Raw genomic sequence first — 24,962 nt, 5'->3', positions numbered from 1 at the left:
CCACTCAGTCTTACTTCTTGTTCAGCCAATCACTAAGACAAATAAATTTGTTTACATTTACAGGAGATACTGCTGCCTGCTTCTTCTTTACAATGTCACCAGAAAGTGAAAACACCATTTATATGGCACTCTTGTAACCGGCATTGTAAAGTATTTACATGCCAGATATGCTAAACATTCGTATGCCTGTTCATTTTTCGGTCACCATTCCAGAGAACATGCTTCCATGCTTATGACGCTCGTTAAAAAAATGATGTGTTAATTAAATTTGTGACTGAACTCCTTGGAGGAGAATTGTATGTCCCGTGCTCTGTTTTACCTGCATTCTGCCATGTATTTCATGTTATAGCAGTCTTGGATGATGATCCAGCACATGTTGCTCATTTTAAGGACATTTTCACTGCAGATGTGACAAAATGCAAAGAAGGTATCAATGTGAGTTTTCTAAAGATAACTACAGCGTTCAAGCCAAGGTTTAATAATCTGAAGTGCCTTCCAAAATCTGAGGGATGAGGTATGGAGAATGCTTTCAGAAGTCTGAAAAGAGCAACACTCTGATGTGGAAACTACAAAACCCAAACCACCAAAAAGAAAATCAACCTTTTGCTGGTGGCATCTGACTCAGATAATGAAAACGAACATGCGTCAATCCACACTGCTTGGATTGTTATCGAGCAGAACCTGTCATTAGCATGGACGCATGTCCTCTGGAATGGTGGTTGAAGCATGAAGGGACGTATTTATGTGCCAGATGCGCTGAAGATTCATATCTTGCGACAGCGGCTACAACAGCGCCATGAGAATGCCTGTTCTCACTTTCAGGTGACATTGTAAACAAGAAGCGGGCAACATTATCTCCTGCAAAGGTAAACAAACTTGTTTTAGCGATTGGCTGAACAAGAAGTAGGACTGAGTGGACCCGTAGGCGCTGAAGTTTTACCTTTATTTGTTTTTGAGTGCATTTTTTTGTATATAATTCTACATTTGTAAGTTCAACTTTCATGATAAAGAGATTGCACTACAGTACTTGTATGAGGTGAATTGAAAAATACTATTTCTTTTGTTTTTTACAGTACAAATACTTGTAATTAAAAATATAAAGTGGGTCCTGTATACTTTGTATTCTGTTGTAATTGAAATCAGTATATTTGAAAATGTAGAAAACATCCAAAAATATTTAAATAAATGGTATTCTATGATTGTTTAACAGTGCAATTAGTCACAATTAATTTTTTTAATCGCTTGACAGCCCTTATATATAGTAAAAAAAAAATAAAGGCTTTTTCATTTTAATTTTTCACAAGTGTATATCAGTGAAATACTAAAACATTTTAAACAGCTTGTGATATGATATTAAGCATGTTTGGTCTTGATTGTTGGTAATATTTTTGGTCTTGTCCCTTGCAGTGCACTTGAAGATCTGCTGATGTCTCCTGGGAAATCTAAACTCTAAATAGCAACATTTCTACTAATGCATCATATTTCCCATTTTATTACTATTAAGGACATTTTTATGAGAACAAATTATTGTAGTCTAAGTGTTAATCTGTATGTCTATCACCTTAAGTCATAATCAGGGATCCTAGTTTTTTTGTGATTTAACCCCTTCCCCCCCCCCAAATTCTCTGATAAAGCATAAAAATCCATGTTTTTCCACAATTAAAATGAAACGCTGAATTTTAGTTTCCTTAGTCACAATATCTATATCTATATCTATGTATATAGATAGATAGATATCAGTTGAACATGTTTATTGATATATTTACAATTTTAAGGAAGTTTGAAGCCTCCCAGTGCCATCAGTGAATGAACCACACACAGTGCATTGTTTTTTGCTGTTGTCGGCCATGCTGTTTTAGCCTCCTTGTTTTTGTTAGTTTTCATTCAGTTTAGTGCTTTCCATATGTTCTACAGTTGCCTGCCTTCAAACATAATCTACAGAACAGCATATTACCATCAACATGAAATTTGACCTCACCAAACTCATTATGGTCTTTAGCGGTGATTTTTAAAAATATTATTTTTTATCTTTTTTTAACAGTGCAGATGTTTGTAATAAAATAATATAAAATGGGCACTGTACACATTGTATTCTGTGTTGTAATTGAAATCAATATATTTGAAAATGTAGAAAAAATCAAAATATTTATATAAATTTAAATTATTCTATTGTTTAGCAGTGCGATTAATCGTGACTATTTTTTAATCTAGTTAATTTGTTTTGCGTTGCTCGCATGCATTAACTGAGATTATTGGCATCCCTAATGTTTTTATTTTTTCACAAAATATAAAAACCACACATTCTCTGTAAAAACACAAATCCCTTGTTTTTCCATGGCAAAGTGATTTATAGAATCCCCAGTCATAATCCTCTTCTTGGCAGCACAGTTAGTTGTTGTGGAGGAATTTGATATTACTTATAAAGGGACTGTGACTTGCTTCAGGAACTTAAATATCACAGTGATGGCTGCCTTCAAATATTTTTGATAAAGATGACTGAAGGAAAATGGAGAAGAAAATAGAATACATCATATGTCTGAATCATCTCTAAATAGAACATTTTTTCATGCAGCACTAATGACCGAAGGTGTGCTCTAAATAACACACCCATGGTGGCATCTTGTTTATGCAACCGGTGATATCTTTCAGGCTGAGTTAGCATGTACTTTCTGATCACCTGACAATGCTTGAATACCTTAATTGCCTACAGTTAAAAAAAACTGCATAATATGACCAGATGGAGCAGCAACTGCACGCTTGCCTTGTAGTCTCAGTTTAAAAAACAGCCACATCAGGGTGTGCATTCCTAGACCATTACTGTGTAGCTTGGGTGTATTATATTTGACAAGGACTTTGGCCCTATGCACTAATGGCTCACTCACACATGGCTTAGTATTATAAAAATTACAAAACATGGCTTGTTGCACTGTAGCTTAAATTCATAAGTATTTTTTAAATCACTGTATGAGGAAAAATAACTTATAGAAACATTGGACCTTAATATTTTGAGTTGCCTTTTTTTTTTTTTAAGCTGTGCTTTAATGTTAATCTGTCCCTTATACAAGGAGAGGATCTAGAACGGGGTGGGCAAACTTTTTTGCCCAAGGGGCACATCTGGGTATGGAAATTGTATGGCTGGCCATGAATGCTCATGAAATTGGGGGCGGGGGGGTGCCGGCTGTTGAATTCAGGGTGTGGGAGGGGGCTCTGGTCAGGGGGTTGGAGGGGGGGGGGGGAAGGTGAAGGCTCCGGCGGTGGGGGCTGGGGAATGAGGGGTTGGGGGTGCAGGTGGGTACTCTGGGCTGGGACTGAGGGGTTTAGAGGGCGGGAGGGGGATTTGGGCAGGGGGTTGGGGCACGGGAGGGGATCGGGGTGCAGGCTCCTGGCGGCACTTACCTCAAGCAGCTCCCAGAATCAGCGGCATGTTTCCCCCCTCCAGCTTCTGCCTGGCCAGACAGCTCGGCGCACTGCCCGGTCCGCAGGTGTCACCCCTGCAGCTCCCATTAGCCACAGTTCCTGGTCAATGGGAGCTGCGGGGGTGGTGCTTGGGGCAGTATATGGAGCCCCCTGGCTGCCCTTACCCATAGGAGCCAGAGGGGGGACATGGTGCTGCTTCTGGGAGCTGCATGGAGCGGGGCAAGCCCCAGATCCTGCTCCCTGGCAAGAGCTCAAGGGCCATATTAAAATGTCCGAAGGACCTGATGTGGCCCCCGGGCCGTAGATTGTCCACCTCTGATCTAGAAATTCACTCTTAGAGAGGCCTCAGCTGTTGCCAGGGATAAAGGAAAGAAAGGAAGTGCCTGCATGGAATTGAAGAACATGAAGAGTAGCTAAAAATGATTGTTCACCTTATTCGCTAATCTGGTTTAGGAAACTGATTCTTCTAAAAGGAGAATGTTGTTTAAAAGGATCAGAGTTCTTTCTCTCATTTCATGGTTAGATTTGTACGTTTTAGGTTTGGACTTTGAGCAAGGTGATATAGTCTGCATCAGAGGACTCTAGCTCATTCCTGCCATAGAAATAAAAATGAATGTTAGAGAGGGCTAAACTAACTTTTAAACAAATTAAAAGAACAGACTTAAAATTGAAAAAAAATTCCCTATTGATTAGGTTTCAGCCATACATTCACTGACTGGTAGTGGACAATTATTCTGACAGCAAAAAGGCCCGAAGAGCTTTTTGAAGTGTGGTTTTGGATGATATTGGTCAAGTGTTATATTCTAATATAAAGTACATTGGTGGTCTTAATCAAATACCTATTATATAAGCATTCACAGGGGAAAAACTGCCAGTTGTTGTTGGACCTTTGTTTGACAGCCTGAAGAGAGACAAAGATTGAAAGAACTACCCTTTCATCCTTAAGAGTGTGGTCCTTCTAGACCAGGGGTCGGCAACCGATGGCATGTGCGCCAAAGGCGGCACACGAGCTGATTTACTGTGGCATGCTGCTGCCGGCCTGGGGTCCCCCTCGCCGGCCCCTCTTAGCCCGCTGCCGGCCTGGATGGACGGAACCCCTGGCCGGCAGCGGGCTGAGTGGGGCCAGTGACCAGGACCCCGGCTGGCAGGGGCCAGCGAATGGAACCCCAGACCGGCAGTGCTGCTCAGCCCACTGCCGGCCTGGGGTTCCGACCACCAGTCCGCTCAGCCCGCTGCCAGTCTGGGGTTCCATCTGCTGCCCCTGTAAATGTAAAATTTATTACTGGCACGCAAAACCTTAAATTACTGTGAATAAATGAAGACTTGGCACACTACTTCTGAAAGGTTGCCGACCCCTGTTCTAGACAAAAACTGAGCCACTCTTTTGGGGTAAGATGTGGGGAAAAGAGCAAATAACGTGCCCTAGGAACACACTAGATATGGTTCCTAATCCTGGTTCAGTCACTGTTAATGTCTATGGATAGCTTTTTTTTTAACCCCCACCATCACCACTGTTTTGGTAAATCCACTGTATAGAAACCTTAGAGAACTGAGCTAGTTTTTGCTACAATCAGAAAACTGTCTAAACTTGATAGAGGAATGTAACAGGGTGCACCTTCACTCCTGTCTTCTTGCAATGCAGAAAGTGCACTGATTGTGCATTCATAGTGCCATTTACTGGAGTTCCCTCCACAAACACCGCTACAATCTCCATGCATCAGACTATTTTCCATATCTTTTGTGCTTTTAGCCTTCTTTTCAGTACCAGAGAGGAGCAGAAGTGTCCCTTCACTGAGGCCTCTGAGACTGGGCTCAGCTAGCCCTGTTCCTCACTCCCCTTGCATTTCCTTCTTGTGCCTCTATCCTTCTGGGCTGATGGGCTAATTGACTCTTTCTTTCACCCATCCTGATTATCTAATTACCTCAGTCATCTTACTGTGGGAGAGCTAATTGGTGTCCAAGTGATCCGAGTGCAGGCTCACCTGTTCACTCCCCTGCACGTTGTCATAAGGCAATAGTGGTGTTTTGCAGGGCAGTGCCTTTTTTAAAAAAAGTAACATGCTGCTGTAAGTCAATTTGGAAGTGGGTTAAGTATTTCAGTTTAAGTAGTGGGATAAACCTATATACAAGACAATTTGCATATGAACTCATGTCAGTTTCTGCCAGGAAAAAAAAAAGAATTACACTGGTGCAACTTTCCATTATAGACAAAGCATTGATTGTTGCATTATCAAAGGTCCTGACCCGAATGAGTGGTGGGATTTGCAGTGACATGTTAGTGCAGGAAACTTAGTAGGCCTAGAATTTGGGAATGGATGGGGGTGCTGCAAGAATTGTTTTCAGATAACTAACGTTGAACATTGGAGGTTATTTGACAGAAGCCCATATTTACACTTAAAAGAACTACTCCATTTACCCTCACCAGCTGCTTCTCTCTTTACCCTTACTGGAGGATCAGTGGTTGATTTGCCAGAGGGAGTGAAGGACATGAAACAGGTATTTCAAAATCAATAGGGCACCAACATTAAAATTACACTTTTATCTGAAATGTTCTATGTACTATTACGTACAAATGAGAAATGCTTGTTTAAATTGTGGTTTTGACAACTTTGTATAGTCACTTTCTCTTCTGTTTGTGCAAGTCTTTTCATATAGTAACCGGAGTGAGATCTTTAATAATAAAAAAATTGAAACCAAAAATATTAACAGGAGGACTTTGGGACAAGTCAGTCAATATATCCACTGCACGCTGTCTCAGACATACTTCTGTTCTGTGTACAACTTGCATGATTTTTGACCCATATGTTAAAGCTTGTACACTTGAATGCTAGAATTCTGCCTTCTTCATTTTGCCTTACTTCAGTACAGGAGGATCTTGTAATAATTTCAGAACAATAAAAACGTTCCCAATTGATGTTCCAAAAATGGAAAGAATGTGAAAACATGGTTATAGACCTTGTATGTAAAACTGGTATGTTTTATTTCACTACAGAATAATAGTTAATATAATGAATGGTTAGTATCATTAATATGGTTCCCCTGATACAAAAGATTAAATTTTAACTGATGACAATATTGATTTACAAATTATGCATACCATTTGTTGTTTGGTGCTTTATTCTTAATGAATTACATTAGATGTGATGGGAGAGGAGGAAGTGGTACTTCAGTCAATTTCTACCCATAATCCCAATGTTTCTGTTAAATTGCTCAGCAGTGCAGTTGTTAAACCTAAAAATTGTTTAAATGTTAAAAGTTAAAGATAGAGGGGAATATTTTCAAAAGGGCCTAAGGGTTAGATTCAAAAATAGACTTAAGTACCTAACTACCACTTTAGGCCTCTAAGTCCAACATTTAGATGCCACTGAGATCCACAAACCCATGCTCAACTGCTGCCTTACCCTGGAGATGCCTAAATTCTCTAGGCGACAAAGCTTCCATTGGTGGGCATGCACAAAACCATTTAAGTCTTGACACTGCCAAACTGCTCAGCATCCTAACTCAGGCCTAAGACTGGCAAAATTGTCAAACAAGGCATTCCTCGCATATCTCACTTGTGGGGCCCTCACACAAAAGACAGCTGGGGGTGACCAGATTAGAATATTCTGTGTGGGTGCAGGGGAGGAAAGAAGGGGTCTCGTCTCAGCATACTCAACATCCCAGTGGTTAGGGCACTTACCTGGGATGTGGGAGACCTGTTTTCAGATTCCCACTCTGCTTTGATTTGGAGCATGGACTTTACTTTCTCTCCCATATCCCAGATGAGTGCTCTAACCTCCAGGTTATTGGGTATTCTGATGTTGGTCTCTCTGACTCTTCTTCTTCCACTATTCATTGGGCCAAAGAGGGGGAGCATGTGTGACTCTATATCCTGGGGGTTAGGTACTCACCCAGGTTGTAGGAGACTCTTGCTCCAAATCTGGCACAGTGGGGATTTGAAAACAGGTCTCCTTCATTCTGAGTGTGTGTCTTGACTGTTGGGTTATTAGCTATACTTGGCTGGAGGCCTGTTTTTTTCCCCTGAGATAGAGCTGACCTGTCTTAGGCACCTGAGCAGAGATAAGTGCCTCACTCCAGCCTGGAATTAGGTGCTTAATGGTTTTTTTCAGGGGTGGGGCCTAGACCCCTCCTGTCTTCTCAGAATTTCCTACTGGCTAGTTTACATGGGTCCCCATTAGCATGCTGGCTTCCATGAATCCTGTTCTTAGGCACCAGACTCTCCTCATGCTTTGTATAGGGAACCTGAGCACCTACCCAAGGGCTGAAAATTCCACTGGGCAGCAAGGCATCTAAAAATTAGGTGTTACAATGTTTAGCATTGCACCAAAGCACCTTTGTGGTTCTAAACCTAAGTGACTTAAGCTCATAAGTCCCAACTTTACCCATAGTCAACTTGAAGAGTAGGTCTAGAAAGTTATGTGATCTGGATTTATCCAAGAGTAAGATAATAAGAAGGGAGTTAAAGTCAAATTAGTGTCTGGATAGAAACATGAAAACAAAAGCTGGAGAAGAACCTTAATGCTCCACAAAATGTGCAACATAGCTAAAGGATGCAGGGATTAATAGGAACTGGTTCAATTCTCTGTATAATCAAGAAGAAATTAGGGTTCCTCCAAATGTCTCAAATTTTAGTTTGTGTTGCTTTGAAATATGTAATATTGGAAATATAAGCTAAAAATAAATTAAGTGAAAATGATACACTGTATACTTGTATGTTGAGAGCATGATCGTGCTCCCCCCTGAAGTAGATATGAATGTTATCATTGGGAGTAGGGTGTAGGCACTATGTTGTTTGCTATTAATTGTATGTAATCTTGTGCAATCATGTATAGGCCTGGACATTTATTCACACAGATTTTCATCTTTTGGAGTCTGCAGCCAGCCAGTTATTTCCTCCTATGTCACCTACAGTCCTCTAAAGTTGGCATCAGAATGTGGCCCAGAAAGGCTGACAGTTTTTCCACTGGGGATCTAGCTAGTGCTTCTAAATTCATGTTCTGGGGTTCACAACCCAGAAGCATGCAAAAACTAGTCCTTTCAGTGACCGCTTAAAACAGACTTCACTGTATATTGAAAGTAAGATTGTATTCAATTAAACAAAATACTGTGGTCAGTGGAGTAGAGTTAGTTTGTATAGCTTGTAACTGAAATTCCTTGATTTTGTGCTTGTAAAATTTCAACTTTAATAGTTCAGTAATGGGGTCTCCACATTTAGCACCTTGGAATATAGTGTAAGTGCCTGGCAGATTTGATGTCAGTTATGACCTGTCAGCTTGTAGAAATATTTGAACTTGGCAATTTTTTATTTTATTTTATTTTATTTTATTTTTTTTGGTTCTGCTCCTTGGTTCATAAGGTTTAGTGTTATAGTGATACTACAGGTAAGGCTGAGGTGACACTTCTAAAATATTTTTTTTTGATTGCTTATAACTGTTGTGTGTAATATCCTCTGGAGGGGGATGATGCAAATTTAAAGTTACCATTTTCATCTGATTTAACTCCTTGTTTGGCCCCCATTACCATAATATCTAAGTGTCTCAAATCTTTTATGTATTTATTCACACACCACTTTTCTGAGTTAGGGAAGTTATCTCCATTTTACAGATAGGGAGCTGAGGCTTAGAGAAACTAAGTGACTCACCCAGAAGCAGGGAAATGAACCTGACTCGCACGCTAGCACCCTAACCTGGACTATCCTTTCTCTCTTATTTAGGAGAAGATTCTTAAGAAGCAAAATCAAACATCTTATTTACAGATATCATAATTATGTAGTGAGATTGCTTCTGGCATAAACAAAAGAACTCGCTCATCCATCTGTCTGACCCCTTTATGTTTAGTCAACAGCAGCATTTGCAATTGATTATGTTATGCTAGCAGTTGAGTTGTGAATATAATTGTCGATGGACCATCGGAATAGGTATGGACTGAAACACAGTACTATATTTAAAAAACGTATTGTGAATTAATTCCTTCTGAAAGCTGCTCTGTCGACGAAAGTCTGGAGACTAAATTTTCTAAAAATATGTTTAGCATGGACAGCAGCAGTGTAAGCTTGCCTGCGTTACTCTGCCCATATGCTGCAGTTGTGATCTGGAGAGATCAGTTCTAGAACAAACAGGGCATAGATTGAATTAATTGACCAGTTATGTAACCAAAAAAAAATCTACATTTGTAAGTTGCACTTTCACAATAAAGAGATTACGCTACCGTACTTGCATGAGGTGAATTGAAAAAAATTTTAATCACTTTTACAATGCAAATATTTGTAACCAAAATAATAATATAAAGTGAGCACTGTATATTTTGTATTGTAATTGAAATCAATATATTTGAAAATGTAGGGGGGGGGGAATCCAAACTGCAATTAATCGCAGTTAATTTTTTTAAGTTAATCACGTGAGTTAACTGTGATTAGATCAACAGTTCTACTTCAAACTCTCTTCCCCACCACATTTCTTGTGTGGTATCGTGAGCCCACTTGTTACTATTTCCAAAAACAGTCAGAATTTATCTTGGCTTGGCCTTCAGCTGAAATTTTTAATTTCTCATATTGACTAAAATACTTCCAGGGATCCAGAATCTTCCTGCCAAACTATCTGCTACAGGCATCAGAACTGCATTTCATCCACTTTGTCACCTACGTCGACTTTTCTATTTCAGAATATACTTCTAGAATTTCCTTCCTGGTATTCAGGATGTTCTGTGAAGTCTTTGAACCTCATCCCACGCTAGGCCATGCGTTGTCTTGATCACTCTGCATTGCTATGTAGGCCTCTGTTCCTTACGTGTCTCTCCTTAGTCAGAGACTGCTCTCTTCATTTGTGATGCCCATCTCGTGCTTTTTCTTTGCCATGGAATCCTTTTTCTTCATTGCACCTCATTTTAAAATCTCTCGTTTGTTTACAAATGACACTTTTCCTAATACTGTATTAGGGACATCATGATTAAAGAAAGAAACTTGTATATAAAATACATTTTGTCTACATGCACTTAATTTTTGTGTGTACTAGTTTTGAAGCCTTTTAATTTTGATTTTCATTTCATGATACAAAATGGAAAGTATTATTCAGATGGACATGAAAATTACCTCTAAAACTGTCAAACAAGAGCTCATGAGGAATGCTTATTAAATCTAAAAGACTTCTGGTTGCAAATAATTATTTATAGCAGCATGTTACAAATAGATGCTAATAAGGACCTTGAGTGGAATTTCTAAATTATCCGGTGGTAAGATCTAATTTCCTTGATGTACGTAGTTTCCATTAACTTTAATGAGACTTGCACTGGGGGGCGGGAATACACAATAGGTATGAAATAGTTCATGAGAAAACTATATAGCAATTCAGAAGACTAAGGACACCAATATAAAGAACTTTGTGGTCGGTCGGTCTGTCTTAATGTTAACACAGACTGTTTCCTCATGTATTGAGGAATTTATGCTGTTGTGTGTGTCAGAGCTGATATCTGACTACTATTGTGTTCTTTATTATCTCTTCTGATGTCCTCATGAGCTTGACCTGTGTACTGAATGCGTATTGTGTGAAATGAGAAAAGCCTCATTTAAAGATCACCTTTTATAAAATGTAAAGGTACCAGAAGCTCCAGCAATTTGGAGGATGATCTCACTGTGTTCTGCCCAAAAATATAATGGGGTCCCTTTCAGGGTTAAATCAGTTTTCATCAACTTTTCCCTTTATACTTCAATTAGGATGTAAAGAAAGGTGCATTCTCATTGGTTGATGTAACCATTAAAATATGTTGATTTACAACTAAATTGAGCCTTTACACTGGATTTGTACATCTTTTTGTTACCTGGGGAGGTACAACCCTATTAATTATATATATTTAAACAATTATATGGATTAATATTTTCATATTCTAATTAATTATACCTTTTTAGCATGTTAGAAAATTGTGAATGATATATTGTTTATTTACTAGATAATTAACTTTTTGCTCATGATTTGTGTCAAGCTGCATTAGGATGGTAACTCGAATTTAATTAAATACACAACAGCATATACAACTTAATTTTATTAAACAAAACAAACCCTTAATGCGGTATCTGACCGGTTGTGCCATATTAATATAGCTTGACCTCAAAAGTTAAATGTTTTCCTTCTGATTCTTTCTTTATATAGAACACGCAACGCTTTTGATAAAGGCTTGTGGATTCAGCATATTTACTTTTTATGTAAATGTTTTAAAACATTATAAGAAATTTACGCCTTAACGTAGTTTTGTATTAAATTCAAATTCAATTTTAAACTCGTTCATTTGTAAAAAGAATTTATTTATTTATTTATCCATCCACCCTGATCCCTTTTTCTTCCCCACACCTTCTGGTAGGGAGAAAGGTTCCAGTAGGGTCTTATCCATCTCAGTGCACCAGAACAGATTTGTTTCTTGTTCCATTCTTTCTCTGATGTCCATTACCCCTGCCAATAGACTTTCAGTGTTTGGTTGTTTTCCAGTCTGGTTGTAAACCTCTCATGCCATCTAAGTGAGAACCATGTCAATGATCTAACATATCTCACTGCCACAGTTTCCTTGATACTCCGCTCAAATGCCACTCTTGTTTTCATCCTATTGTTTTTAATTTATGCCAAAAAATTTAAAATTATGTGCACATTATTTTAAAATTATGCCAATTTTATTTGTCAATACATAAATGTGGCTCCAGCATGGCAGTGGGGAACACAGGCCACTGGCTGCATTGAGGTGGGAGATCACCCTGAAGCCCCCACCTCCCCCAGTACGAGGACTTGGCAGTGAGGCTGCACCCAACCCTGACACAGTACAAGGGCTGGGCCTGCCCCAGAAACACCCCTCAGTACCAGGCACACCAGGTGTGGGTGGGCAGGCTCAGCCCAGCAGGACCCAAGTGTGGAGGGGCTTAGGGTGGGAAGATCCAGGTGTGGGGTGAGAGGTTTCTGTGTTTGCAGTCTGAGTGCAGGTGGCTCAGTGGGAGATCTGGGTGCACAGGGGCTCGTTGGGGGGGGAGTTCCCGGTGCAGGGGCAACGGGACTGTAGGGGATCCAGGTGAAGGTGGTTGGGACTCGGGGGGAGGGGGTCTGGGTGTTGGGAGATGGGGCTCGGCGGGGGGTCTGGGTGCTGGAGGAGTGGGGCTTGATGAGTTAGGGGTCCAGGTGCAGCTGGTTAGGGATCAATGGGGGGGGGGGACACTCGGCGGAGAGGTCCAGGTGTAGGGGGGTAGGATTTCTCAGGGTGAGGGTTTGATGGGCCTGCTTAACAGGGAAGCCCCAGCTGCTGCCAAGGGGATGCGGCATGCCAGGCTCCCGCTTCTCCCCCCACCCCCTGCGATTTCCCCTATCCCCTTTTCTTCTCCATCCCCCTCTCTCCACTCCCACATTCGCCTCCCCCTGCCCTATTCCACCCACCCTTCTTCCCCTCACCCCACCCATTTCTTCCACCCTCCCCCCCCTTACCCAGCCTCACCGCGGTCACTTACTGTTGCACAAAAAACAGGAAGGCTCCCAACTGGGGTGACCAGATCACCCAAGTCAAATATTGGGAAGCGGCAGGCGGGGCAAAAAACAACAACAAAAACACACCCTTCCTCCACAAGCTCTGGAGGGAGGCCTCGGAGACGCAGGGGAGCGCGGGGCCAGGGAGAGTGAGAGTCCGGCCTGGCCCCGAGCAGGCAGGATTCAGTCAGGTGGTAGGGAGAGTAGGGGGGTGGCCTGCAGGGCCAGGCGGTGGCTGTTCTCCCCCCCGGGCAGTGGGACTCGGGAGCAGCCGCTGCTGCAGCTCCCACTGCCGCGGGGGGAGGAAGAGGCCGATGGCCAAGCTCAGTGGCTGCGGCTCAGACGCCCAGGCCCGAACCCCCCGGGCCTGCTGCGGGGATCTAGCAGTGCGCACTCTGCGCCCAGCCCCATGTCAGTCGCGTCTGGGCTGCTGCCCAGCTGGTGCTATCCCACGGCGGCCCCGGAGTGGGGACAGCAGGCCCCATCCCCCCTGTCTCCCTTGGGTCCCACGGGAACGAATGGGCCTGGGCTGCCGATGCGTCCGCCCGGGGGCCGCCCGCGGGATTACACCAAACAAGGAAATATCGGGACAGTCCCGATAAAATCGGGACGTCTGGTCACCCTACTCCCAACGCACAGGAGGGGAGCACGACTGGCACTAGGAACCAGGAGGTGGCGTTCAGCTGCAGAGTCAGCGGAGCCCAGACACAGCCTCCTTCAGCTAGGCAGCTCTGCGCATGTCTCACCGCTGTTTGGGAGGGGGGAGCAATCTGATTTATGCTATTGGATTTGCCAGGGGCGATAAGAAGAAGAAGGATTGAAGGAAGAAAGACTATTTAGATGTTGTAAACCTCATGGCAAATCCCAAAGGGACGTGGCCTCCTTGCAGACCATGCCACCTGGGTCGACCTCTGTTTAGGTCCTTAAGGTGTTCAGTCTGGATATTTTCAGTTTGTCCATCACTGGCAATCTTATTGTGCCACCGCCTCCTTTGGTGCCCACATTATTGCCGGTAGTGTAGTGGCATTCCTTGGTGTAAACACTTCAGAATTTGTTGATCTTCCATTCTAATAATACGTCCATACCAAGAAAGCCATCAAACCAAACTAATACTGATAGAGACAATTGCTAGGTTTGGCTTTGAATATCCTTATTTCTGATCTTGTCCTGCCTCATAACATGGAGCAGCTTATGAAGATGGTGAGAGTCAAAAACATCAATCCAGTATTCTTCAGCCTTCCTCAGCACCCATATTTCACTTTTGTACAACAGCACTTGTATACATGTGGATCTATAGATCTGCAGCTTTATGACAAGCTTGATGTCACAGCATCCCCACAGATGCTGCTGAAACATGAGAGGCTGCCGTTATACAAGCAACCACATCTTTAGAGCATCCTCCAGTACTGTCTGTGATACTGCTCATTATTCAGAAGTGCTGCCATGCAATTTGGTAGTTACAGTATGTCTGTAGCAATAAGAAAATGAGTTATAAGAAAACAATCTAGGCTATGGCTTCTCTTTCCCTATTCCAGCAAACATTATATCTCACCCTTAATTATAAATTTTGTTGTAGGGTGGGAGTTCATCTTCAGTATATGGAACTAAATAGGCTGCATTTTTAATTTTTTTGTTGTGAAACGGCAAACCAATCTAAGGTTGTTTATGTAATATCACTTATAAGAAGGGGATTAAAAAAAGACAAATTTATTTAACCATCAAGACATACGTGCCTTAGAATAATCATGTGATCGCATTATTGTAACCATAGTCCTTCCTCTTGCCTTTCTCCATTTTTGTCCATTTATAACCCTTTTGTTGTGTTCTGAATTTAGATAATCCCTGACCTGGAAAACACAACAATCTCTTAACTTTAGAGACAATGTATTTTTCCCTGCTTTTTTTTTAAATTTTATTTTTTTAAAGATACAAAGGTCCAGACTTTAAAGGAATCTAGAACACTAAGCATTGCAGTGACTGATTGACTTAGGTGCCTAAGTCACTTTTGAAAATGAAACTTTGTCTCCTACATTAGTTAGAAGTTGCTTTGTTCAGCATTGCAATGCTCAAATACCTTTTAAAAATCTGGGTCGAAATTCCCAACTCTGCTAGATCTGTGGTTGCACAAAGGCCTTTGTAATTGGAAAATTTAGATTTGCCCTTCCTATTGATTTTTTTCTATGGCTGTAAAGCGATTTTAAAAAATTAATCACATGGTTAAAAAATATTTTTGGATGTTTTCTACATTTTCAAATATATTGATTTCAATTACAACACAGAATGCAAAGTGTACAGTGCTCACTTTATTTTTGATTCCAAGTCTTTTGTTTTTTTACAGTGCAAATAAATAGTATTTTTCAGTTCACCTAATACAAGTACTCTAGTGCAATGTCTTTATCATGAAAGTTGAACTTACAAATGTAGAATTATGTACAAACAAAACTGAACTTAAAAACAAAAACATTGTAAAACTTCAGAGCCTACAAGTCCACTCAGTCCTACTTCTTGTTCAGCCAATCGCTAAGACAAACAAGTTTGTTTACATTTGCAGGAGATAATCCTGCCTGCTTCTTGTTTATAACGTCACCTGAAATGTCGATGACTTTTCGGGGTCCCTTCCAGTTCTAGGAGATAGGATATCTCCATATATTATTATTATTATTATAAAGTGAGAACAGGCTTTCTCATGGCACTGTTGTAGCCAGCGTCACAAGACATTTATGTACTAGATATGAATCTTTAGCACATGTCCCTTCACGCTTCAATCACCATTCTAGAGAACATGCGTCCATACGGATGACGGGTTCTGCTCGATAACAATCCAAAGCAGTGCAGACCGACGCATGTTCATTTTCATTATCTGAGTCAGATGCCACCAGCAGAAGGTTGATTTTCTTTTTGGTGGTTCGGGTTCTGCAGTTTCTGCAGTGGAGTGTTGCTCTTTTAAGACTTTTGAAAGCATGCTCCGCACCTCGTCTCTCTCAGATTTTGGAAGGCACTTCAGGTTCTTAAACTTTGGGTTGAGTGCTGTAGCTATCTTTAGAAATCTCACATTGATACCTTCTTTTCGTTTTGTCAAATCTGCAATGAAAGTGTTCTTAAAATGAACAATGTGCTGGGTCATCATCCAAGACTGCTGGAATAACATGAAATATGTGGTAGAATGCAGGGTTTTTTTTAACCAGCGCCATCAGCATGCAAGCATGTCTTCTGGAATGGTGGCTGAAGCATGAAGGGGCATAAGAATGTTTAGCATATCTGGCACATAAATACCTTGCAGCGTCGGCTACAAAAGTGCCATGCAAATGTCTGTTCTCACGTTCTGGTGACATAAATAAGAAGCGAGCAGCATAATCTCCTGTAAATGTAAACAATCTTTTTTGTCTTAGCGATTGGCTGAACAAGAAGTAGGACTGAGTGGACTTGTAGCCTCTGAAGCTTTACATTGTTTTGGTTTTGAGTGCAGTTACGTGACAAAAAATCTACATTTGTAAGTTGTACTTTCACAACAAAGACATTGCACTACAGTGTTTGTATGAGGTGAATTGAAAAATACTATTTCTTTTGTTTATCATTTTTACCGTGCAAATGTTTATAATAAAAATAATACACTGATTGCAGTTACAACACAGAATACAATATATATGAAAATGTTGAAAACATCCAAAATATTTAATAAATTTAAATTGCTATTCTATTCTTTAAGAGTGTGATGGAAACAGCAATTAATCACAATTAATTTTTTAATCGTGATTACTTTTTTTTGAGTTAATCGCGTGAGTTAACTGCGATTAATCGACAGCCCTAATTTTTTCCACTTAAAAAATTGTACAAGAATCTAGTCTCTAAGGCATATTGCTATAACATACAATATTGTAAGGCTGGTTCTGCCTTTAGTTATTCTGAAACAATGCCCAGAATTAAGTAAAGCTGTTCATTTTGAAAGCTGTAAAGTCTTCAACTAACACTTTATTGTAGTGTTCTGGAGACACTGTATTGACGTTTGAGAGGACACTTGCATTATAAACGGTTGTTTCTCCGAGCGCTTGGAACATCTTGAGAAAATTACTTATTGGGCTGAAACTTTTGGGCTTGGTAGGGCTTCAAGTGTACATACCAAGATGCACATGTGGAGCACCACAGGTGTGTAGGAAAGCAGAATGAAGACTTTTTTGAATGTGAGCCAATATGAAAGTAACCACTAAAAGGCCTTTTTTTAAATGGAAAATTGTAAGGAGAACACTGTCAGATTAGTGTTTTAAAATGAATGTCAGTTGTTACTAATAACACCTAAACTCTTAGTTTTGATTAGTATACATCACTTGTGCTGGCTCTGTACTCTTTTTTGCACTTTGCTCATCTTAGAAAATGAAATAGCTTAGTAATCAGTTTTCTTTTAACTTATGCATTTGCACAATGGTGTAAAAGATGGTTTGCAAAAACTAGAGGGGAATTCAGACCAATGAGTTTTCACTTTAAAAATTCATGAAAACCTTTCTATCAATGCTTATTGTAGCAAGCTTAACTACGGTAAACTGGGGGTAACTGAAGACACAAATATAATGGCATAAACAGCAATACAAAATTCTCTATACATACAGATTATGGTTTCTGTGGGCGCATGACTTCAAATTTCTTGCCTGTCTTTTTCATTTAAAATTGCAGTAACCTTGCACTAAGTTGTTCTGCATTCATGATAAAATCCTGTTTCCAATCGCTTTTCTATTTGTTGTGCAGATTTTTTCCTAAAACTAGACCCGTCACCTGAGAATTTAAAAGTTTTACTTTTCTAACACAGTTTTTACATTTCCCTGAGACGTTGGCTCTAATGAAGCAAGCCTTACTTATAAAGTTAGTCATTACAAATTTCAACAAAACATCTTGCCAGAGTTCGTTGATTTGTCAGACGAAGTATTCCACATAACCCTGTTGATTTTGATGAGATTCCACTGCAAACCTGTCTGCCTGGTTTTTGGCCAGCTTGCCCACACAACTCCCGCCAGGTGCTACTTCAGCACCAGGGCAGCCCGCTGAGCAGCCTACTCTGGAAATGGGGCTCCCAATAGATCTGGACAAAAACCTGTAATTCCTTTTTCATGGAGAATTCTGAAAATTTTTGGTTGTTCTTAAAGTGCTTATCCATGTATATTCCACTGTTGGTGCACATTTACCCCCAAGCATTGTTTATTGTTTGTCATCCATGTCAGTTGAGGTCGCACCTATGTCTTGAGTGTCCTCATGCCTCCCATTTTGAGCCTCTAGTTGCATGTTCTCTATTCCATCTGTTGATCAATACAGCCTTTTTAGTAGCAATAATATCTGCTAGGAGGGTGAGGAAGATGCAAGCACTCTCGGTAGGACCTCCATGCACAGAATTTCATAAAGACAGGGGGACCTTGATATCTCACCCAGAGTTCTTGCCAGATGTAGCCCCTGACTTCTATCACGGTCAGGTAATACGTCTGCCTGTCTTCTTTCCCAAGTCACATTCCAGCAAAGGGGAGCTAAGCATCACATTTTCCATGTACTTTGGGCACTTGCCTTCTACTTTGACAGGACCTGAGCCATTTTTGATATCCTCTAGATAGGATGAAAGGTCAGGCACAAAGACTTTATTAGATTTCTATCTGCATTAAATATGGCTCTGATTTAGCCAACAAGTCCAGAATACGGACCCTGGACTTCAGAAAAGCAGACTTTGACTCCCTTAGGGAACAGATAGGCGGGATCCCCTGGGAGAAAAACATGAAGAGCAAAGGGGTCCAGGAGAGCTGGCTGTATTTTAAAGAATCCTTATTGAGGTTGCAGGAACAAACCATCCCGATGTGTAGAAAGAATAGTAAATATGGCAGGAGACCAGCTTGGCTAAACAGTGAAATCCTTGCTGATCTTAAATGCAAAAAAGAAGCTTACAAGAAGTGGAAGATTGGACAAATGACCAGGGAGGAGTATAAAAATATTGCTCAGGCATGCAGGAGTGAAATCAGGAAGGCCAAATCACATTTGGAGTTGCAGTTAGCAAGAGATGTTAAGAGTAACAAGAAGGGTTTCTACAGGTATGTTAGCAACAAGAAGAAAATCAAGGAAAGTGTGGGCCCCCTACTGAATGAGGGAGGCAACCTAGTGACCGAGGATGTGGAAAAAGCTAATGTACTCAATGATTTTTTTGCCTCTGTCTTCACGCACAAGGTCAGCTCCCAGATTGCTGCACTGGGCAGTACAGCATGGGGAGAAGGTGACCAGCCCTCTGTGGAGAAAGAAGTGGTTCGGGACTATTTAGAAAAACTGGACGTGCACAAGTCCATGGGGCAGGGTGCGCTGCATCCGAGGGTGCTAAAGGAGTTGGCGGGTGAGATTGCAGAGCCATTAGCCATTATTTTTGAAAACTCATGGCGATCGGGGGAGGTCCCAGATGACTGGAAAAAGGCGAATGTCGTGCCCACCTTTAAAAAAGGGAAGGAGGAGGATCCGGGGAACTTCAGGCCAGTCAGCCTCACCTCAGTCGCTGGAAAAATCATGGAGCAGGTCCTCAAGTAATCAATTATGAAACACTTAGAGGAGAGGAAAGTGATCAGGAACAGTCAGCATGGATTCACCAAGGGCAAGTCATGCCTGACTAACCTAATTGCCTTCTATGATGAGATAACTGGCTCTGTGGATGAGGGGAAAGCAGTGAATGTGTTATTCCTTGACTTTAGCAAAGCTTTTGATACTGTCTCCCACAGTATTCTTGCCGCCAAGTTAAAGAAGTATGGGCTGGATGAATGGACTGTAAGGTGGATAGAAAGCTGGCTAGATTGTCAGGCTCAACAGGTAGTGATCAATGGCTCCATGTCTAGTTGGCAGCCGGTTTCAAGCGGAGTGCCCCAAGGGTCGGTCCTGGGGCCGGTTTTGTTTAATATCTTTATTAATGATCTGGAGGATGGTGTGGACTGCACTCTCAGCAGGTTTACAGATTACACTAAACTAGGAGGCGTGGTAGATACACTAGAGGGTAGGGATCGGATACAGAGTGACCTAGACAAATTAGAGGATTGGGCCAAAAAAAACCTGATGAGGTTCAACAAGGACAAGTGCAGAGTCCTGCACTTAGGACGGAAGAATCCCATGCACTGCTACAGACTAGGGACCGAATGGCTAGGTAGCACTTCTGCAGAAAAGGACCTAGGGGTCACAGTGGACGAGAAGCTGGATATGAGTCAACAGTGTGCTCTTGTTGCCAAGAAGGCTAACGGCATTTTGGACTGTATAAGTAGGGGCATTGCCAGCAGATCGAGGAACATGATCTTTCCCCTTTATTCGACATTGGTGAGGCCTCATCTAGAATACTGTGTCCAGTTTTGGGTCCCACACTACAAGAAGGATGTGGAAAAATTGGAAAGAGTCCAGCGGAGGGCAACAAAAATGATTAGGGGTCTGGAGCACATGACTTATGAGGAGAGGCTGAGGGAACTGGGATTGTTTAGTCTCCAGAAGAGAAGAATGAGGGGGGATTTGATAGCAGCCTTCAACTACCTGAAGGGGAGTTCCAAAGAGGATGGAGCTCGGCTGTTCTCAGTGGTGGCAGATGACAGATCAAGGAGCAATGGTCTCAAGTTGCAGTGGGGAAGGTCCAGGTTGGATATTAGGAAACACTATTTCACTAGGAGGGTGGTGAAGCACTGGAATGCGTTACGTAGGGAGGTGGTGGAGTCTCCTTCCTTGGAGGTTTTTAAGGCCCGGCTTGACAAGGGGGGTTGGACTAGATGACCTCTTGAGGTCCCTTCTAACCCTGATATTCTATGATTCTATGGACAAAGACCCTCCATTGAGTGTTACAGCTCATTCCACAAGAGTCAAGCAGCTTCTGAAGCTCTTTGATGGGTGTTCCAACACTGGAGATGTAGGACAGGTACTTGTGATTCAGTACGTATGTTCACCCAACATCACTCCATAATAGCAGCATCGAGATCTGATGCTAACTCTTTCATGGCTTTCTCACAGTCATTGTTCAGGTAGACTCCTGTCACCCACTACTTATGATCTAGGTTGCTGCTTGAGTTAAAAGCAGCGGAATATAATGTGGACAAGCACTTGAATGAATGGTGGTCCGTATGTATTTTGTGACATGCCCTCCTTCCCTGCTAATAGAGTCCTAAAACACAAGCATTCTGCATTGGTTGGAGCCATAATTCAGGTGGGAGGCTTAAGGACACTTAAGGCGCAGGCAAGGCCCCAGCAGAGACATTGCTGACCAAAACAATCTGAACTGGGGTACGTGCACACCAAAAGTGGAATGTATATGGACAACACCTTACAGTAACTGCGGTCTTTCTAGATGTAAGTAACAGGGTATTTTTGTCCTGACATAGAACAAAACTAAATTTTGAAATCTTAAAATCCTCCTCAAAATGGAATTACTGTTCTTTGCCTAGCTCTATTTATTTGTTTGAAAAATTCAATACAATGTCCTGAAATCCTGTTTTGTTGGAGGGGGGAGGTGAAGGGGTGGGTTGTGTTGCTGAATAGATCTCAAAGCAGTTGCTTACCTGAAAACTCCTATTACAGTCCTACTTTGATGTATGTAGCATTTCTTAATTCTAGTGTCTTTCTCCTGTCTCTCTCCTTATGGCTTGTTACTCAGAAAATACCTTGAAATGCCCTTTTAAAAAGAAATCTGCATCTTTCCACAGTACTTAGTTTTCCACGTCTGTGTTTTTTAAAGATTGTTTAAAATGTACAGACTAGCAAATATCTTGGTTATAACAGTTGTTTCTGTTCAACCTGAGTCAAATAATTAACTAAAAAAATCCACAGGATTAAGGGTGATCCATTAAGTGGAAAAACTTCCACCCATCTTTCCCATTTTTCTGAAGTACATACAAATGGGAAAATATAGAATCATTGAGTAGCTTACGTATTATTTTTACATTGCAGCTGTTCACAGATGGAATCACCAACAAGCTTATTGGTTGCTATGTGGGTGACGCAATGGATGATGTGGTTTTAGTTAGAATCTATGGAAACAAGACCGAGCTGTTAGTAGATCGAGATGAGGAAGTGAAAAGTTTCCGGGTGTTGCAGGCTCATGGCTGTGCGCCACAACTCTACTGTACTTTCAGTAATGGTCTATGCTACGAGTTCATGCAGGGAGAAGCACTGGATCCGGAGCATGTCTGCAACCCAGATATATTCAGGTAAACATCTTCAAAAATATTAAAACTCCACAGTGCATTTTGGGAAACTAATGTCTAGGGCCCTACCAAATTCATGGCCATGAAAAACGTGTCACGGACTGTGAAATCTGGTCTCCTACCATGAAATCTGGTCTTTTGTGTGCTTTTAGCCTATACAGATTTCACAGGGGGGGACCAGCATTTCTAAAATTGGGAGTCCTGATCCAAATGGGAGTTGCAGGGGGGCCACAAGGTTATTTTATGGGAGGTCACGGAATTGCCACCCTTACTTCTGCGCTGCCTTCAGAGCTGGGTGCCTGGAGAGTGGTGGCTGTTGGCCCAGGCACCCAGCTGTGAAGATAGCGCCCTGCCAGTAGCAGTGCAGAAGTAAGGGTGGCAATACCATACCATGCCACCCTTACTTCTGCATTGCGCTGCTGATGGCATCTCTGCCTTCAGAGCTGGACTCCTGGCCCTGGGCCACCCAGATGGGGGGGCAAGTGGGGCAATTTGTCCTGGGCCCTGCAGCAGCCCCACGAGCCCTGGCCAAGAATCCCTTCCCTGGCTAGAACTGCCTTTTTAATTTTTACTCACCCGGCGGCGGTCCGGGTCTTCGGCGGCCGGGGGGCTTCAGTGCTGCGAAAGACGCGGAGCGAGTGAAGGACCAGCCGCAGACTCGGAGCACCGCCTGCTGAGTACAAGCGCCGCAGCGGGTGGCGCCTTTTTTTATATCCGCTCCCCCACTTTGCCCCAGGCCCCCTGAATCCTCTCGGCGGCCCTGTCCTGGCCAGCAGCTGCCACTTTCCAGCTGCCCAGCTCTGAAGGCAGAGCTGTCACCAGTAGCAGCACAGAAGTAAGGGTAGCAATACTGCATCCTCCCCCCTACAATAACCTTGCGACTCCCCACAACTCCTTTTTGGGTCAGGACCCCTACAATTACAACACCGTGAAATTTCAGATTTAAATAGCTGAAATCATTAAATTTACGATTTTTAAAATCCTATGACCGTGAAATTGACCAAAATGGACTGTGAATTTGGTAGGGCCCTATCTATGCATAGGAAAGTTGTCAATGTGGAGCATGCTATTTATAACCATACACAGAAGAACTTATGGAGATGGCTGACTGTGTACACATTTTAGTATCCAAATGCTCTTCTGCCACAACCTACTGTTCTCCCTCCACGTGGCCATGATAGCTCACTGTTTCCCATCCAGTCTGGAAGGATCGGACTTGGGTCTTGTAGGTAGTCTGCTCCCTCCTTCTACAGCAGGCCACAGGGCACCATTTTAGGAGTAAGGAAGTGCTGTTGAGCTTTGTCTGCCAGTGCTCAGCTCTTTCGAGCCATCCCCCCTGCCTCCCACACTTCCTTGCTCCTCTCCGATATAAAGCATACACCTCTACCCCAATATAACGCAGCCCGGTATAACATGAATTCGGATATAACGCGGTAAAGCAGGGCTCCGGGAGGGGGGCGGGCTGCGCACTCCAGCAGATCAAAGCAAGTTCGATATAACGCGGTAAGATTTTTTTGGCTCCCGAGGACAGAGATAGAGGTGTATATGTTTTGGGGAAACAAACTTTTTGAAGGAAATTGTGTGACATATGTATTCCCTGATGAAATTTAAAATTTCAAGTAAAAAGTCACCAATAAGACAAATATAAAAAAAGAGATTTAAATGTCAAGAAAGCAGTAATTAACTACCAAATGCTTTTTGGCAATCTGCTTGTCACCAGTTGAAAAGTAAGAACGTAGCAATACAATAACCTTTATATCTTACAGACTCATAGCCAGGCAGCTTGCTAAAATCCATGCTATTCATGCACACAATGGATGGATCCCCAAATCTAACATGTGGCTGAAGATGGGAAAATATTTCTCACTCATACCTACAGAATTTACAGATGAGGAAGTAAATAAACGGTAAGTGTTATTTTATTAAATATTTGATTACTTTTTTAATAACTCATTTGTCTCAGTTTTCATCACATACCTTATTAACCAGCTGAGGGGGAAAACATAACCAGAGTGTTTTTTAAACACTCCATCCCCCCTAGCCCATATCAATGTAAATGCTCCTAAAAAGCAGAATAAAGTGATGGGTTTGACCATCCTCTCTATTTTTTTTTTGGCCATATTCTTCCTGCTCTTTCCTTTCCACTTGAAAAGAGTATGCATTACTAGTCTTGTTCTCCTCCCACAACTAGGACTATGATATTGTCATGTCTGAGAGCCAAGTTGTTCTTAAAGAAGTCACCTTTGTAAAAGTAATAGGAATTCTTGCCTTCTTCCCATCTTATGTTTCCGTGACTTCACTACAAGAGTGAGCAGTGAAATCTGGACTAAGATGGCTTACTCAATTATGTGTTGAAATAACGGGAATACAGAAAATAACTGACCAAGTGCACTAATGTATACATTTCTGTATAATTCCTTTATTATTAACACTATGCTCAGAAGAGAAACTTTTCAATTTTTTTGAACCCCAAAGGTTCTTAAGTGATGTTCCAAGTCCTCAAATCCTTCAGGAGGAGATGGCCTGGATGAAGGAGAGACTCTCAAATCTAGGATCCCCAGTGGTGCTTTGCCACAATGACCTGTTGTGTAAGAATATTATCTACAACGAGAAACAAGGTAGGTATTGAACACAGCAGTAAGTAGTGCTTCATTCCATACTTGTGTTGTATTTGTGTTCTGTGGCAATTGTCTTAGGGTGGGTATAGAATTATAATTCAAATTCATTAAATCACTTATGACTTTTTACTAATGGTAGAAAGTGAAGTAAATTTTGCTGCTTGAAATCAAAGTTCAATGTAATGTTAGCAGTATTTGTATAAATATATTAACTGTCTTAGCAGCTATAACCATAAGTTTAATTCTAAAATGTTTTTAGCATGTGG

The 24,962-nt window shown here is 41.7% G+C and overlaps 1 protein-coding gene across 1 annotated transcript in view; it reads left to right on the top strand.

Moving 5' to 3' along the window:
• ETNK1 (ethanolamine kinase 1) overlaps nt 1-24,962 on the top strand; it is a 57,852-nt gene that overhangs the window by 9,834 nt on the left and 23,056 nt on the right. The window contains exons 2-4 of the mRNA XM_054036599.1: nt 21,822-22,081; nt 23,845-23,985; nt 24,554-24,696. Of these exons, the coding sequence (XP_053892574.1) occupies nt 21,822-22,081; nt 23,845-23,985; nt 24,554-24,696 (544 nt within the window). The remainder of the gene's footprint in view (nt 1-21,821; nt 22,082-23,844; nt 23,986-24,553; nt 24,697-24,962) is intronic.

This window comes from Malaclemys terrapin, chromosome 1 (assembly GCF_027887155.1).
Source record: "Malaclemys terrapin pileata isolate rMalTer1 chromosome 1, rMalTer1.hap1, whole genome shotgun sequence".
Taxonomy (NCBI): domain Eukaryota; kingdom Metazoa; phylum Chordata; order Testudines; family Emydidae; genus Malaclemys; species Malaclemys terrapin.
This window is presented reverse-complemented; position numbering and strand designations above follow the sequence as displayed.